At 43.9% G+C, this 14521-nt stretch overlaps 1 protein-coding gene across 22 annotated transcripts in view; it reads left to right on the forward strand.

The window, feature by feature from the left end:
• The window catches only part of AAK1 (AP2 associated kinase 1), a 175796-nt gene that overhangs the window by 116929 nt on the left and 44346 nt on the right, over window positions 1-14521 (forward strand). For 20 of the 22 annotated variants that reach the window (XM_047747125.1, XM_047747121.1, XM_047747127.1 and 17 more), the window contains exons 9-13: window positions 531-634; window positions 2968-3047; window positions 7112-7266; window positions 8215-8609; window positions 11740-12021. In XM_047747125.1, the coding sequence (XP_047603081.1) occupies window positions 531-634; window positions 2968-3047; window positions 7112-7266; window positions 8215-8609; window positions 11740-12021 (1016 nt within the window). The remainder of the gene's footprint in view (window positions 1-530; window positions 635-2967; window positions 3048-7111; window positions 7267-8214; window positions 8610-11739; window positions 12022-14521) is intronic. The other 2 variants (XM_047747131.1, XM_047747132.1) reach the window with 1 other exon arrangement.

A 14521-nucleotide genomic window follows, 5' to 3' on the forward strand; every position in this document is an offset into this window, starting at 1 on the left:
TTTAAAATTGAGTTTTGAGGGGTGTTTGGATGGCTCAGTTGGTGGACATGTGCCTCTTGATCCTCAGGGTCACGAGTTCTAGCTCCATGTTGGGGGTAGAGATTACTAAAAAAAAAAAAAAAAAAGAAAGAAAGTGAAAAAAAAAAGTTTTGATTATAAATATCAAGGATAATCATTTGTTTAGCAAGATAAGGAACCCAGAAGCTCATAACTTCGGAGGTACCAGAATATGAAGGTGGTAACTTTAATAATGAGAGCTTGCTTGAGTCTCTGTTGTCCAAGCCACAGAATGTGAACTTCAAGTATCTTTGTTTCAGTTCAGAAACTTTGTTACTTTCTTGTACATATTAAAAGTTTTAGGGAAGTTAGAACTTCGATTTCTGAGAGGGGAGGAAAAGAGCTAATTACACTGTTTGACTTTTATGAGAAATAAAAATGAAAAAAAAATTGATAACAGAGAAATTATGTTTCCTAGCTAATGTAATAAGTATTAGGGTATTATTAAATATGTTCACATATGTTTGTCTTAGGGTATATGTTGGAACCAGACCCTGATAAAAGGCCGGATATTTACCAGGTGTCCTACTTCTCATTTAAACTACTCAAGAAAGAATGCCCAATTCCTAATGTACAGGTATGTGAAAGGTGCTTTTTAGGGGGAAGTAAATATTATCAAATTGTCATTTAAAATTCCTGGATCGTAAACCAGCTTTTAATGAATATAGATGTCCCTTGTTTTATGTGGTAGGGGGCATGCAAGCAAAGCTAACTATGAAAAATAGTTAACTATGAAAAATAGTTAACTATGAAAAAAATAGCTAACTATGAAAAAAATAGCTAACTATGAAAAAAAATCTACTATAAAGAGAATCCAGTTTTTCCATAGAATTTGATGATTAAACTAAGGCAGTTACACCCCCAAAAAAAAAAAAAAAATCCCTAGGGATTGAGTTGAGTACTTTGGGTGAAGATTGACCAACCTACTGTCCTGTTAATTTCCACATTTCCACATTTCACTATGAGCTATATGCCTGTTGTGTTTCCCTACCACAGGGTGGTAAAGCAGGCTGTCTTCCTGAATTTCCTTCCTCTGAATTTGCTCCCATACCTACTGGAACATAAGCCCCTTGACCCTTTTCTCCTTTCCTGCAGTGGAGCTTTCTTGATTCTGCTTCTATTCTCCACCATCTATAACTCACCCTCCTTTCCTGCTACCCTCCTCACACATATCAGGCCATAGGAGTGTTTTCTATGTTTAGTAATCCTAAGCTCTGTACTCAACAGTTTTTGGAGTACAGTGCTTACAAACCCCCTTTTTACAGTCTTAGCATATTTTTCCTGTGTGATCCAGCTCCCTTAAATATTTTACTAATGCATGCCATAATAGGTAAGTTCTAATCTGAAATTGTCTTCCCAGTTTTCCCTATCGTGAACTTTCCCAATCGTGAACATCAATCGTGATTTCACTGTTGGAGCTTAAAGGTACTAATAAATAACACTCCTCTTTCATCCCACTTTTGGAATCAGATATGGGAATCATTCAGATGGAACTCAGAGTGTTGACTGTATTACTAATAAGATTGAATCAGAGGGGGCACCTGGGTGGCTTAGTGGGTTTAACCTCTGCCTTCGGCTCAGGTAATGATCCCAGGGTCCTGGGATTGAGCCCCGCATCAGGTGCTCTGCTCAGCAGGGAGCCTGCCTCCCCTTCTCTGCCTGCCTCTCTGCCTACTTGTGATCTCTGTTGTGTCAAATAAAAAAAAAAAAAAAAAAAGATTGAATCGGAGAACGTAGCTTGACCAATCAGGCTCCCCAACATTAGATCCACATGACGGAGCAGGGAGTGCCTGATTTTGTAGGGACAGCCTCTCAAAGGAGGAAGGGCACAGGTGAGCCAGGTGAGCTCACTTTTTTCTCCCAGTCCTATCAAATAAGTTACGCTTCACCCTTGGCAGGCGAGAATTCTACCACTGAACCACCAATGCATGCTTCACCCTTGGGAGAGGAATGCTTGGAGAGAGGAAGAGAAGCAAGGAGAGATATCCTAGCAGAAATTCTCCCCACCTAGAAACATGAAGGAAATGGAAGGTCCCTCCTAAAAGCCTAACCATTTACTATGACTAGTATTCCATTTGTCAGCTTTCCAGATTAAAATGAGGAATCTTGTACAGAGCCTAACATTACCTTTTTTTTCTTTTGCTGCCCCACTTTCCCATTCATTAAGTTAAATAACCTGAAGTATAATTAGAAGCATTCAGATTGGTAACTGGTCTTTTAAAAAAGTCAGCTTCACGAGTCTCAAGCCATTTGGTACTCACTCAGCAGTGCTAAGCCGTTGTCTTGTGGTTGGGGACGGGAGTGCTCCCTCCAGAGTTGGACCCTGTATCAGGTGGTCGGTGCACAATCCAGGGAGTAGGAGTTCTGCTGGCCTTGTGGGTCAACGGGTGCCTCATGCACTGGGACAGTCCCAGTGCGGTAACCATTTCAAACGGTTCGTGACTCTGGTTTTCTCCCAGCGTTCAAGACAGAAGACGGAATGAATCCCAGCTGGACATGCTGCTAGTCAGCACTGACTTCTGTAAGGTCTAGCTCATAGCTTAAATAGTGTGGGTTTACTATTTACTGATACAACTATCAGGTTGCAGGCATCTCTTTCCCATTCCATTCTCAACACCACCTCCAAGCTGTGTGGTAGGAAACGAAGGGTCCAGAAGGTTGGGAGTGGCGGAGGAGGAGCGCACCTGACTCAGGCTGCTCTGTCCTCTTCTCTGATATGGTGCCTTCCTAAAGGGGGCTGAGACTGGCGGGATCTACCCTTGGTTGACTTCACTTCCCTCTACTAGACATCAGGGCCTGGAAGCCATGCCGGAAAATCCTGGACACATATTTCTGTTGGCCTAGTTATGCTGGTATTCATTTACAAAGAAATCTGCAATGTCCTTTTGTGGTTTCCTTTCAATTCTATAGAACTCTCCCATTCCTGCAAAGCTTCCTGAGCCAGTGAAAGCCAGTGAGGCAGCTGCAAAAAAGACCCAGCCAAAGGCCAGGTAAGAACCGCCCGAGTGTGCACAGGTCCCGTGCCAGTGGCCACAGTGGCAGGGGAAGGCGCCTGGTGATCTGTTTGCTCCCGTGGCCAGAGGCTGCGCAGAGCTGGAGAGGGAGCTCTGTCTCTTCCTGGGAGTGCAAGGAGGACTATAAGGAAATGCAACCATTTACATTTGAAAGAGAATCAAGAACTCCACAGCTCTTTTGCTTGGGGACAAGCACAGAGGCATTCAGAGAGGAAGCAACAACTGACCTAAAATATTGCCAAAAAGAACATCCTAAACAGAGGTCCTGGCCTTCATGTAGCCTGGTTCTCCACTCTAGTCCTTCACTTCCCTTTCCTCCTTACTTTCTGTGGCCCTGACCACCTCAAAAGAGTGCCGGTCAAGGCACGGAACAGCAAAAGAGCTTGTGGATCTTAGCTAATCGCGTTCCAGGTAACATGGGGTCTTCCAAGAAGCAGGTGCCAAGATAGGACTGAAGAAGCTAGGATTTTATTTGACCAGGAGGGAAAACAGGGAGGCAGCCAGGGAAGGCCGGAAGAACCATCAGAAGGAGATATAAGTCTGACTCAGAGAGAGGAAGGAAGGGTAGGTAGAAGTGACCTAGAAACTACCAGACAGTTTAAGGAAGGTTCACCAAAGGTGTCAGGGAATCCTCAAGCCAAAGGCAGCCATCAGGGGAGCCCCTATGTCCCAGGAACAGGCCTACTTTAATCCCCCTGTGTCTGGGGTCAAAGGCTGGGAGCAGCCCGTGGGAAGCATAGCATCAGAGCGAGCATGGCAGTGGATTTCAGTAGCACAGCAGCTGGGGGCACATAGTTTTTGGACCCCTTTCAAGCCGCAGGTCTGCGGGGCACGGCCTCTTGGCCTCAGTGCTTCCAAATGGCAGATTCCAAGGGTAGTCGAAGAGATGTGTTTACCTCTTTTTTCTGCCATGTTCCTATGGCAAGGAAACGTGAGTCACAGACTATCAACACAGTACCCTAGATGGGAATATGTGAATTTTAATAGAACAGTAAAATAATTTTACACATTTTATGTTTTGTACATTTTAAATTTTATACATTTTAAAACATTCTTAAATGTTTATGGAATAAATGTAAACACTGATGTGGCCCCAAAAGTTAAGACTTATTTTTCACAAATTCAGCAAACAATATTAATAACAGTGTTATTTTCGATAATAATTTTCAGTAATCAATAACAATGTTACTTTGTAGTCTGTTCCTTACTGAAGTTGGCCGTGCTCACCTCTGGAAATTGCTTTTGGGGCTGAGCTCACTAGCTGAGTATTCGGGTTTATGCCCATATTGCTCTAGACCCAAATATGGAAGGTACTGAGGCTAAGCAAGGATCCAGCCCCACAAAGGCCCACATTTATAACAATGACAATGACCGGTACCGCTCTGAGTGGTGCTGTGTTGTGTCAAACAAAGAAAAGCATACCTGTATCATAAGGCACATGTGAACATTAGTGACTGTGAAACTGTTAGTTTGTATGGATCCAGAATGCTCAAGAATACACAGGCCTTACAGCCCAGAGATTTGGGCCTAAGGTGTCCTATCTGTAACTTACATTGATTTCATTTGCATTACCATATTTGCTCCCCAGTCCCAAGAGGTTAAGTTTTTCTTTCTGACTCTGTTTTTAAAGTAACCACTCTTCATTAAGGCATCGTGTATAGCAGATACCATACAAGGCTCTTTGTATAAATAAGATGACTTTATTTTCCTTGAAGTAGATCTATGAACCGTTACTGTTTTCATTTTACAGATGAGGAAACAGATTCAGAATTATAAGTTGCCCAAGGTAATCAATCAATATGTGGTTAGTAAAAAAAAGCCCAGAATTCTAGCATCCATATTGGGTCCTTCCTCTGTTCTGTGCATTGAATGATTTGCACACAAACACATAGATGGGACAACTTAGAGCCAGATCTCCTGCTTAAAGATATTTTTTCAGAGCATATTGAGGGCCATTCAGACTAACATTTTGAGCACTCTGCAGTTTATAAAAATGGTTTCACAGTCGTTGATGCATCTGATATTCACATCTGCTTCATGATGTATTATTTTCTCCATCTCCTACAGAAGGGATCCAAAGCAAGAAGAGGTCAAATGGCATACCTATTATCACACAGTTAGTCAGGAAGCAGGCTCAAATACAGTTTTTTTCTGACTCCAAATCCCTTTATCTCTAAGATGTTACCCTTAAGACAAATCCATCCAGGGGCTCCTGGGTGGCTCAGTTGGTTGAGTGTCCAACTCTTGATTTTGGCTCAGGTCATGATCTCAGGGTCGTGGGATCGAGTCCTGTGTTGGGCTCCATACTCAGCACAGAGTCTGTTTGAGATTCTCTCTCTCTGCCCTTCCTCGCGCTCTCTTTTACTCTCTCCTCTCTCTCAAATAAATAAATCTTAAAAAAAAAAAAAAAGAGAAATCCATCCAGTGTGGAGATTCTTAATTAACATTTGGTTTCTACAGACGTCTGTTGGACTTTCTCAGTGTTGGCTGTATTATTCTTACGCCTTTCTTCTCCAACATTTGTCCTGTTTTCTTTTCTACCTTCCTTCCCCAGGTTATAGCCTCCCCAAATATGATAGCTTTTATATTATAAGTTCTCTACTCCACACAAGAGCATCCCTCTAGCAGGATTGCAAAGGAAGCCTCAGGGTCCCCAGTGGACATCCCTTGGAGATATGTCAGGGGGAAGGCACATGGGAACCTGCTGCTTTGCTTCCTATCTTACATTTCATGGAGACTGTACCAGACATATTTTGGGAATAGTCATGAAGCTCATTTGTTTTGGCATAACTTCAGTTATACTCCCCAATGTGTATTTTCAAAAGACCACTACTCTGTTCTGAGTTAGATGGCAGCCAGCTGACTGAACTGCTCTAAATGAACAGAAGTTATCCCTGAATTTTTACATTATCACAAGGAATAAGACCACCCAGCAGTCCCCCCTGTGTTAATTTGAATTAGATTTGGCTATGACATTCAAAATGACTGTGGCTCATATAAGATAGACTGGAGGTAAGTAGTCCGTGGTTGGTTTGGCAGTTCTGCCCCACACCCAGGCTTCTTCAAGCTTATCACTCTTCCTTCCCTACGATTGTAGCTATGACCTCACAGACCAAAACGGTAACTTCCTGTTCCAAGCAACAAATGAAGGAGTAGCCAAAGAAGAGAGACAAATGGCATACCCTAGCTGTTTCTTAAGGCTTCTGGAAACTGCCATGTGACAATTTGCTTTCCCATGTAAGGCCAGAACTTAGACACATAGCCACACCTGATTATAAGAGAGGCTGGACAATGTGATTTTTACTCTGGGTGAAGTCTAGCTAAATTTTTAAATTGGAATATATTTTGTATATAACGTTGTATAAATTTAAGGTGTCCAATAGATAAAATTTAACTAAAAATAGTTAAAAATTAAAAATTAATAAATTTAAGGTATACAGTAGTTAAAAGTTCTTCCCCTGGGGAGAAGAGGTACATGTATATTGAGGAAATAGATCCCTGTCATAGTCCCCAAATCCTTTATCTTGAATTATTTACTCATTCCTTCTACTTGCCTTATTGGAATCACTCATTTACATGCTTTTTTTAATTATAGAGAGACCGTTTTGATAACTAGTTCTAACCAAATTTGAGTTCTCTCTATATCTGAAAAACACCTGTTTCAAACCCCTTTCCATTATCCCCCAAAGTATATTCTGGGAAATCCTAGGAATTACTAGGTCGAAGGATTCCAAGTTCAGGTTTAGGGCTCTCTTCAAAGTTCTCCATGCACATGGACCCATGAAAAGTTCTGCTGGAAAGAAATCTGCTCGATGTATTTTGATTAGTGTGTTAAACTTCTTTCCCACCAACCCTTGTTTCATAACATCGAGTAACACATAACATCCTGTGTAATACCCTTTGACAAATGTCAATTAAGCCGATCTGGAAGGTTTGGATGAGTGTGGAGGGGAAAGCCAGTCCATCAAGTGCTCTGTCTGCTCCTCTCCCACTCTCCCCACGTTAATGTGAATCTGTGTCCCCCCCGCTTCCTTTTCTAGACTGACAGATCCCATTCCCACAACAGAGACTTCAATTGCACCCCGGCAGAGGCCTAAGGCTGGGCAGACTCAGCCAAACCCAGGGATCCTTCCTATCCAGCCAGCCCTGACACCTCGAAAGAGGGCCACAGTTCAGCCCCCACCCCAGGCTGCAGGTCAGTAACTCGGTTTAAAATTTGGTACACCTCTTGGTTATCCTGGTCAGTAACGGAAGTCTCGGGAAGACTACTTTTGCTTCAGAAATGGAATCCAGAGGCACATGAGGAATAATGGTTTGGCTTGAGGAACAGGGGGTGAGTGCACATTGAAATTATATGGCAAGTGGCTGGCAAAAGGGGAGTCCTCTCACTGGATTCTGCGGGGGACCTCCAAGACCACTGAAGCGTGAAACCTCTATTTTTTCTAGTCTTGGCCCTGATTTTCTGGCTTGGTCCATTCATCCCATGCTTTCATGTTTATTTCATTTTCTTCTCTTGGCCTTGAAAGAAACAAGACTCTCTTCTGTTTTGACACAGAGGTGTTGTTTCTTTAATGCTCTGTCTACTTAGAGTATCTGTTTCCACTCCGTGTTTTGGTATTCTGGTTCTAAAGAGATGATTTAGTTTAGAGGACTTAAATTATCCAGTAACGGACCTTAGTCATCACTTCCCCTACCAGGAAGCTGCTTTTGGTGAATTTGGTGGTCATCTACTCATAGGCAGGCATCTGGGCACCTATGACTGGGTTTGTGTAACTTACTTGTAAAATATCAAAGAAGGCTTTTGTCCCGAAGCTTTTAAGTGCAAAGATTGCATTTGAATACAATAGCATCAAAGGCCAGTTGAATATGGACTCGGGTGGTGACTAAAGGAGTAATTGACAGATGGTATGGTGAATAAGGGAAGGCTTTCTGAAGGAGGCAAGCACTGAACCTTGTCCCTGAACCTTGTTTTGAAAAACACTAAGCACGTAGTTCAGCACGAAGATGAAAAGACGGAGGCACATGGATTTTGGGATTATCTGTCTACTTATCACCCCTCTCTCTATTTCTTTGGCAAGAGAAAGCAAACCATTTTTGTCTGGAAGAGTTTGGAGCCCTTATATGGAGTTTATTCTCATTACAGGATCCAGCAATCAGCCTGGCCTTTTAGCCAGTGTTCCCCAACCAAAAACCCAGCCCCCACCCAGCCATCCTCTACCACAGTCTCAGCCCAAGCAGCCGCAGGCTCCACCCACCCCACAGCAGGCACAGCCCACTCCAGCCCAGGCTCTGCCCACTCCGGCCCAGGCCACGCCCCAGCACCAGCAGCAACTCTTCCTCAAGCAGCAGCCGCAGCCGCAGCAGCAGCAGCAACAGCCGCAGCAGCAACTGCAGCAGCAACCGCAGCAGCCGCAGCAGCCCCCGCAGCAGCAGCCACCACCCCAGCAGCAGCAGCCACCACCCCAGCAGACCGCGGGCACGTTTTACCAGCAGCAGCAGCAGCAGCAGCAGCAGCAGCAGCAAACCCAGGCTCAACAGGTAAAGCGTTCAGTTTGACCCTTGCTTGAGGCGGCGCTGTGGACAGGCCCAGGAGACGTAGGCATCTTTCTTGAGAAGCACCCGGAAGACAGGGAGCCACTAGACATCGCATCATTGCTTCTTCCAGAACGAAATACCAGAAAGCTGTGCACAGCGGATGCATCATGGGGCCACTCACACCCCTTTCTTGGGCCATGGGGATTCTTCAGCTGATGGAGGAGCCTCACCAAGGGAGCTGTTTTAAGGGGCTCCTTTTCTCTTCTCTCTAGCTCTCTGACTTTTTTTCCCCCTAATACAATAGCACCATTACCATACTAAAAATAATAATTTCTTCTTCTTAAAAAATACCCAGTAATGTTTAACTTCCTGATGTCTCCTAATTTCACTTGGCTTGTTTGAATCAAGTTCCAAACAAGGCCCACATGTTATGTTTAGATGCAAATCTTTTTTCTTCCATTATCTTTTCATAGTTTTTCTACATTTTTTACTATGAGCATAATTCATTTTATAATGATTGACATATCTTTCAAGTCCCCTTTTATTCATAATGCCCTCTCCCTTTTTTTTTCCCTTTGCCATTTAATTTTTTGAAGAAACTGGGTCAGTTGTCCTGTAGAATTTTCCACCTTCTGGATTTGGCTGATTGCATCCCTGTGGCCATATAATATGTTCTTCCATCCCCTGTGTAAACTGGTGATTTTTTGAGGCTTGCTCAAAATTTGGTTCAGTTGGATAGTTCTTTGTTCTTCCAGTTGCATCTCTTTAGGAGGCGTATAGGGTCTGGTTGTCGCTCTCTTTTATCAATATTAAAATCAGTCTGTGAGTTTGGTATTGTCTGTCTGATCCATTCATTCAATGTCCCAGATCAGTTTAGCAGCAACTGCTAATCATTTCCTCAGTCCATTCATTCATCAGGCATGGAAACATGGTGATATTCTAAAATTCCCTCTTCACTTAGGGGCTGGAATTTTTCTGAGTAGAATTTTTCTCAACTATTTGATGACCCTGACATACTGTGTATATAGAAAAGGCAAGAAAAAAATGCTTGAGTTTTTGCCTGTGTTTACTAGTTTTCAGAGTGGGTTTGTTTCTAGTGTCATCTAAAGGTGAACAGAGGTTTTTGATTTGTTTTTAGTGTCATGAATTCAGGGATTTAAACATATTTATGTTTTCAGACATTGCCGTTTTTAAAATTTTATTTTGATGCCTAAATTGACCGAGCTTTGGCCAGTAGAAGTCTCTTTAGGCCGGTTCCTGGGTCCTTTGGTGGTGACCCAGCCATCTTTAATGGTTTCCTTGCTGTTTATTGTAACAGGTCATTCCAGTCTCACTCTGCCCTTGACCTGGATACAGCCATCTCTCTGAAGGAGCTCCCTTTCCTTTTAAAAATGGTATTTAGAGACCACATTTTGATGCTAAGGATACTCCTTTGCTAATGGGTCAGTTATTGTTTTTAGGCCTTTGAGTGGATACTTGGGAAGTATATTTTGTTTCTTTTGTTTTGTTAACAGAATATACACAATGAATGCAAATTTATATTCCTAATTCAGAATTGTAATTATAGGATTTTTGCTTAACTCCTTGGATTTTATATTTGTATTTTTCTGATCTGAAGATCTTGATTCCTAACAACATTAACATAATCACTTAATTGCTTTATAATTTCAAGATAATAGTGCTGACACGAGTACTGGAAACAGTTTGAGATTTCTCTCTCTCTCTTTTTAAAGATTTTATTTATTTATTTATTTGATAGAGAGAGTGAAAGAGAGAGTGCTTGTGCAGGAGAGGAGAGAGGTTCAGAGGGAGAAGCAGACTCCCCGTTGAGCAGGGAGCCTGATGTTGGACTCGATCCTGGGACTCTGGGATCATGACCTGAGCTACAGGCAGAGACTTAACCAACTGAGCCACCCAGGTGCCCCAGTTTAAGATTTCTTTGTCTTTTTCATTCTTAAAATGTTTTGCTCATTATTTTCTGGAATCAGTTTGATACACAGGTTTATTTGTTTCATTTTGCTTTTGATTTGTAGTTATTGCCAAATTTTGGGTGAATTTTGTTGTATGAAAATATAAAACATTTACAGTTTCAAAGTTACAGAATTCTGCTCTCTCCATCCCATAATATAGAGGGAGCCCTCATGCCTGTTTACAACTTGAGAGCATTTTTATTTTAAGGATACATAGCATGGTTTATTCAGTCAGTGTCCCCTGTTGATAAACATTTGGTCATTTCCAGCATTTTGCAGTTATAAATAAGCAGCTACTTGTTGACATCTGCTTCTTTGCTAACCCTTTAACTTTTGCCCTAGGAGGCAAACCTTATCCAATCCCCTAACTCTACAACTAAGTAACAGTGTTTGGGATGCTCAAAGGCAAGTTCTTGACTTTTGTTGATTAGTAGGCGCTTCTTTGGGGCGTGTGTGCGCGTGTGTGTGTGTGTGTGTGTGTGTGTGTGTCCCATAGCCCTTAGCAGTGTGGAATAGACAAATGGGTAAGAAGTATCCCTATCCATTGGCAGTTTTTAAGAGAATATAACTTGAAAGAATCGGTTATAGACACAAGATAAAATACCAGTAAGTGTGCTAGAGGATACTGAACATTTTGAATGTTTAAAGATGGGACAGTTAGTAAGATAGAGCTATAGGGAAATAATTTTCAGCAGGGCTCGAACAGAGTCTTTATAGCTGGTTTAGCGTTTAGGTTATTTTCAGTGTCGTCCCTGCTTCATCCTGTTCGTGGAGCAAAGCATTTTAATCTTGGCTGCTAACAAATCCCTTTACAAACAGGATTACTTCTGGGTTTGGGAGATCGTTCATTAGCTTCCCTTACACCCCAGCATGGGGAGTCACAAAATGCACAAAGGGACGCCCTTAGGCTTGCCAGAGAAACTCCCCAAAGCCAGGAGGTGGCCCAGCGCCCTCGATGCAGCCTGGCAGTGTCAGGTGCTGTGGGGTTAATTTTAATGCCCTGAGGTCCCCCTCCCAAGTTGAGGCCAAGCTAAGAGACTTCTGCCTGCCCTTGCCTTTGGCTTCAGACTGGGCTCGGTTATTCCTGAGACATTGGTCTTTTGTGGAATACCGTTCTGAGACACTCTGTTCCCCTCGTCCTTTTTGCCACTTCTCCTGCTCAGTTTCAGGCAGTGCACGCAGCCGCCCAGCAACCAGCCATCACTCAGTTCCCGGTGGTGTCGCAAGGAAGCTCTCAGCCGCAGCTGATGCAGAACTTCTACCAGCCGCAGCCGCAGCAGCAGCAGCAGCAGCAAGAGCAGCTGCTGGCCTCGAGCTTGCACCAACAACAGCTGCTGACTCAGCAGGCCGCCTTGCAGCAGAAGACTGCAGCGGCGGTGGCGGCAGCGGGACAGCAGCCCCAGGCGCCCCCTGCCGCAGCCCCGCAGGCGCCCGCGGAGCCGGCGGTAAGAGCCGGCCAGGGCTCCGAATCCCCAAGCAGGAGAGAGCAGCGGGCCGGCCCGCCAGAGGGCGGGGCCCCTGCGTTAGGGAGAGGCGGCTGCCCTAGGCTTGTGGTTAAAATACTTGATTTTTGTTCTCTTGTTATGCCTGAGGTCAGGAGGAGGTATTCTGTAGAAGGTAAGAGGTTTAACAAAAAACGATTCTAGGCTACTGATGAAGAGAAACATTATCACTCTAAAATTAGACTGGCAGAAAGAGCTGTTCGCTGTCTGTGTCCGTGCCTGTGTAGGTCAGTCAAGGACCCAGGTAGGATCAGAGTGAATCCCTTTCCCTTGAAGTGGGGGTTTGACCACTGTGGCCTCTCCAGTCTCTGGAGGTTTGCATGGCCTCCCCTGACGCCTGATAGGGCTTTACTTATTCTTGGTCTTCTGCAACATGACCTCATCTAAGTCTACCATGTAGCGGCCTTGAGGGGCCTCCTTGGTGGGACCATTTACCATGACCCAATCCTCTGGGTACCAGAGCACCTGCGTACTGCGGGAGCCATCTTGTTGGTTCAGAAATTGGGCAGGTCCGCTTCTAGATACAGGCTGACTACAGCGTCAGAACTCCTTCCTCCTCTCCTGATTGATCTTTACAGCTTCAGCAACCTCAGGCACGATATGTTTTTCCTCTACCATGTGCTCTTAATTCTGTACTCACATATTTCTGAGTGATCGTGAAGAAAATATTCTAGTGATAGAAAAAGGCATAGTACATATCCAGCCAATAGAGTATCACAGCTACTCTCTCATTCCCAGGGAAGTCCAGCTACTAGCCAAATGAAGGAAAAGTAAGAAACCGTCTTTCTGAGGATTGATTTCTTTTTTTTTTTTTTTTTAAGATTTTATTTATTTATTTGACAGAGAGAGATCACAAGTAGATGGAGAGGCAGGCAGAGAAGAGAGAGAGGGAAGCAGGATCTCCGCCGAGCAGAGAACCCGATGCGGGACTTGATCCCAGGACCCTGAGATCATGACCTGAGCCGAAGGCAGCGGCCCAACCCACTGAGCCACCCAGGCGACCCTGAGGATTGATTTCTAATAGAGTTTTGTCACCCATCTTAAACCGGAAAACCATGTTTTCAAAAAGGAAGCATTGCTGTAAATAGATTGTCTTCTTTGAGCCTCAGCTTAGTTTGTGTCAGTGTCTTTACACCTTCGTTTCTGAAACAACTCAGTCTTCCCTGCAGGCGTGTGGTAGACAGCCACTTTCTCTATTTTTAATACAAACTGAAGTTCTTCTTGTTAATGGAGTTTTTAAAAAAATTATTGTAGGGGTGCCTGGGTGGCTCAGACATTAGGCATCTGCCTTCGGCTCAGGTCATAATTGCAGGGTTCTGGAATAGAGAGCCGTGCATCGGGGTTCCCTGCTCAGTGGGAAGCCTGCTTCTCCCTCTCCCACTCCCCCTGCTTGCGATCCCTCTCTCGCTCTGTCTCTCTCTGTCAAATAAGTAAATAAAATCTAAAAAACATAAAATTATTATATGATATAGGCAGTTGAGATTGTAATTATCTAGTTTATTCCCCTCATTTATTGGAACTGGAAACTAGACCCAGGCTAGAAAGGGATTACCCAAGACACACAGACTGATAGCAGAGCTGAGGAAAGAACCAAAGAATTCTGATCTGTGTTTAAGGCTAATAATAACAAATGGTCATCCAGGGGGACGAAATGATCAACAGTAACTGACTACATTTCTTATGATGTTCCCCTTTGCTGTCCCTCTCTCGGGAATGAATTATAAACCTTCTCGATGTTCCTTGGCTAAAAATGTACCTTGAGCACTTCGCTCTGGGGTAGTTGGTTGAGGGGATAGAGAAAGAACAGGAGCAGAACTTGCTTCTGCCAGGAGTCAGAGAGCTTCCCAGATTTGACCTATCCCTTTCTCTGGTGACCCTTCTCAGGACTTACCTAGAGGAGCAAGTGAGTGAGTGTAAAGAATACTCTGGGGGTGCGTAAAGAATACTCTGGGGGCGCCTGGGTGGCTCAGTGGTTTAGCCTCTGCCTTCAGCTCAGGTCATGATCCCAGGGTCCTGGGATCGAGCCCCGCATTGGGCTCTCTGCTCAGCGGGGAGCCTGCTTCCTCCTCTCTCTGCCTGCCTCTCTGCCTACTTGTGATCTCCATCTGTCAAATAAATAAATAAAATCTTAAAAAAAAAAAGAATACTCTGGGTGCGCCTGGGTGGCTCAGTCAGTTAAGCGTCTGCCTTCAGCTCAGGTCATGATCTCAGCGTCCTGGGATCGAGCCCCTCATCCAGCTCCCTGCTTGGCGGGAAACCTGCTTCTCCCTCTCCCGCTTCCCCAGCTTGTATTCCCTCTCTTGCAGTCTCTCTCTCTCTGTCAAATAAATAAAATCTTTAAAAAGAGAGAGAGAGAGAATACTCTGCAGCCATCCTAAAGCAGTAATCTACAAAAGGAAAATGGTAATATGCCATAATGTTTATTATAGACTTATTAGTAACA

This window comes from Lutra lutra, chromosome 9, assembly GCF_902655055.1.
Source record: "Lutra lutra chromosome 9, mLutLut1.2, whole genome shotgun sequence".
In the NCBI taxonomy this organism is placed as follows: Eukaryota; Metazoa; Chordata; class Mammalia; order Carnivora; family Mustelidae; genus Lutra; species Lutra lutra.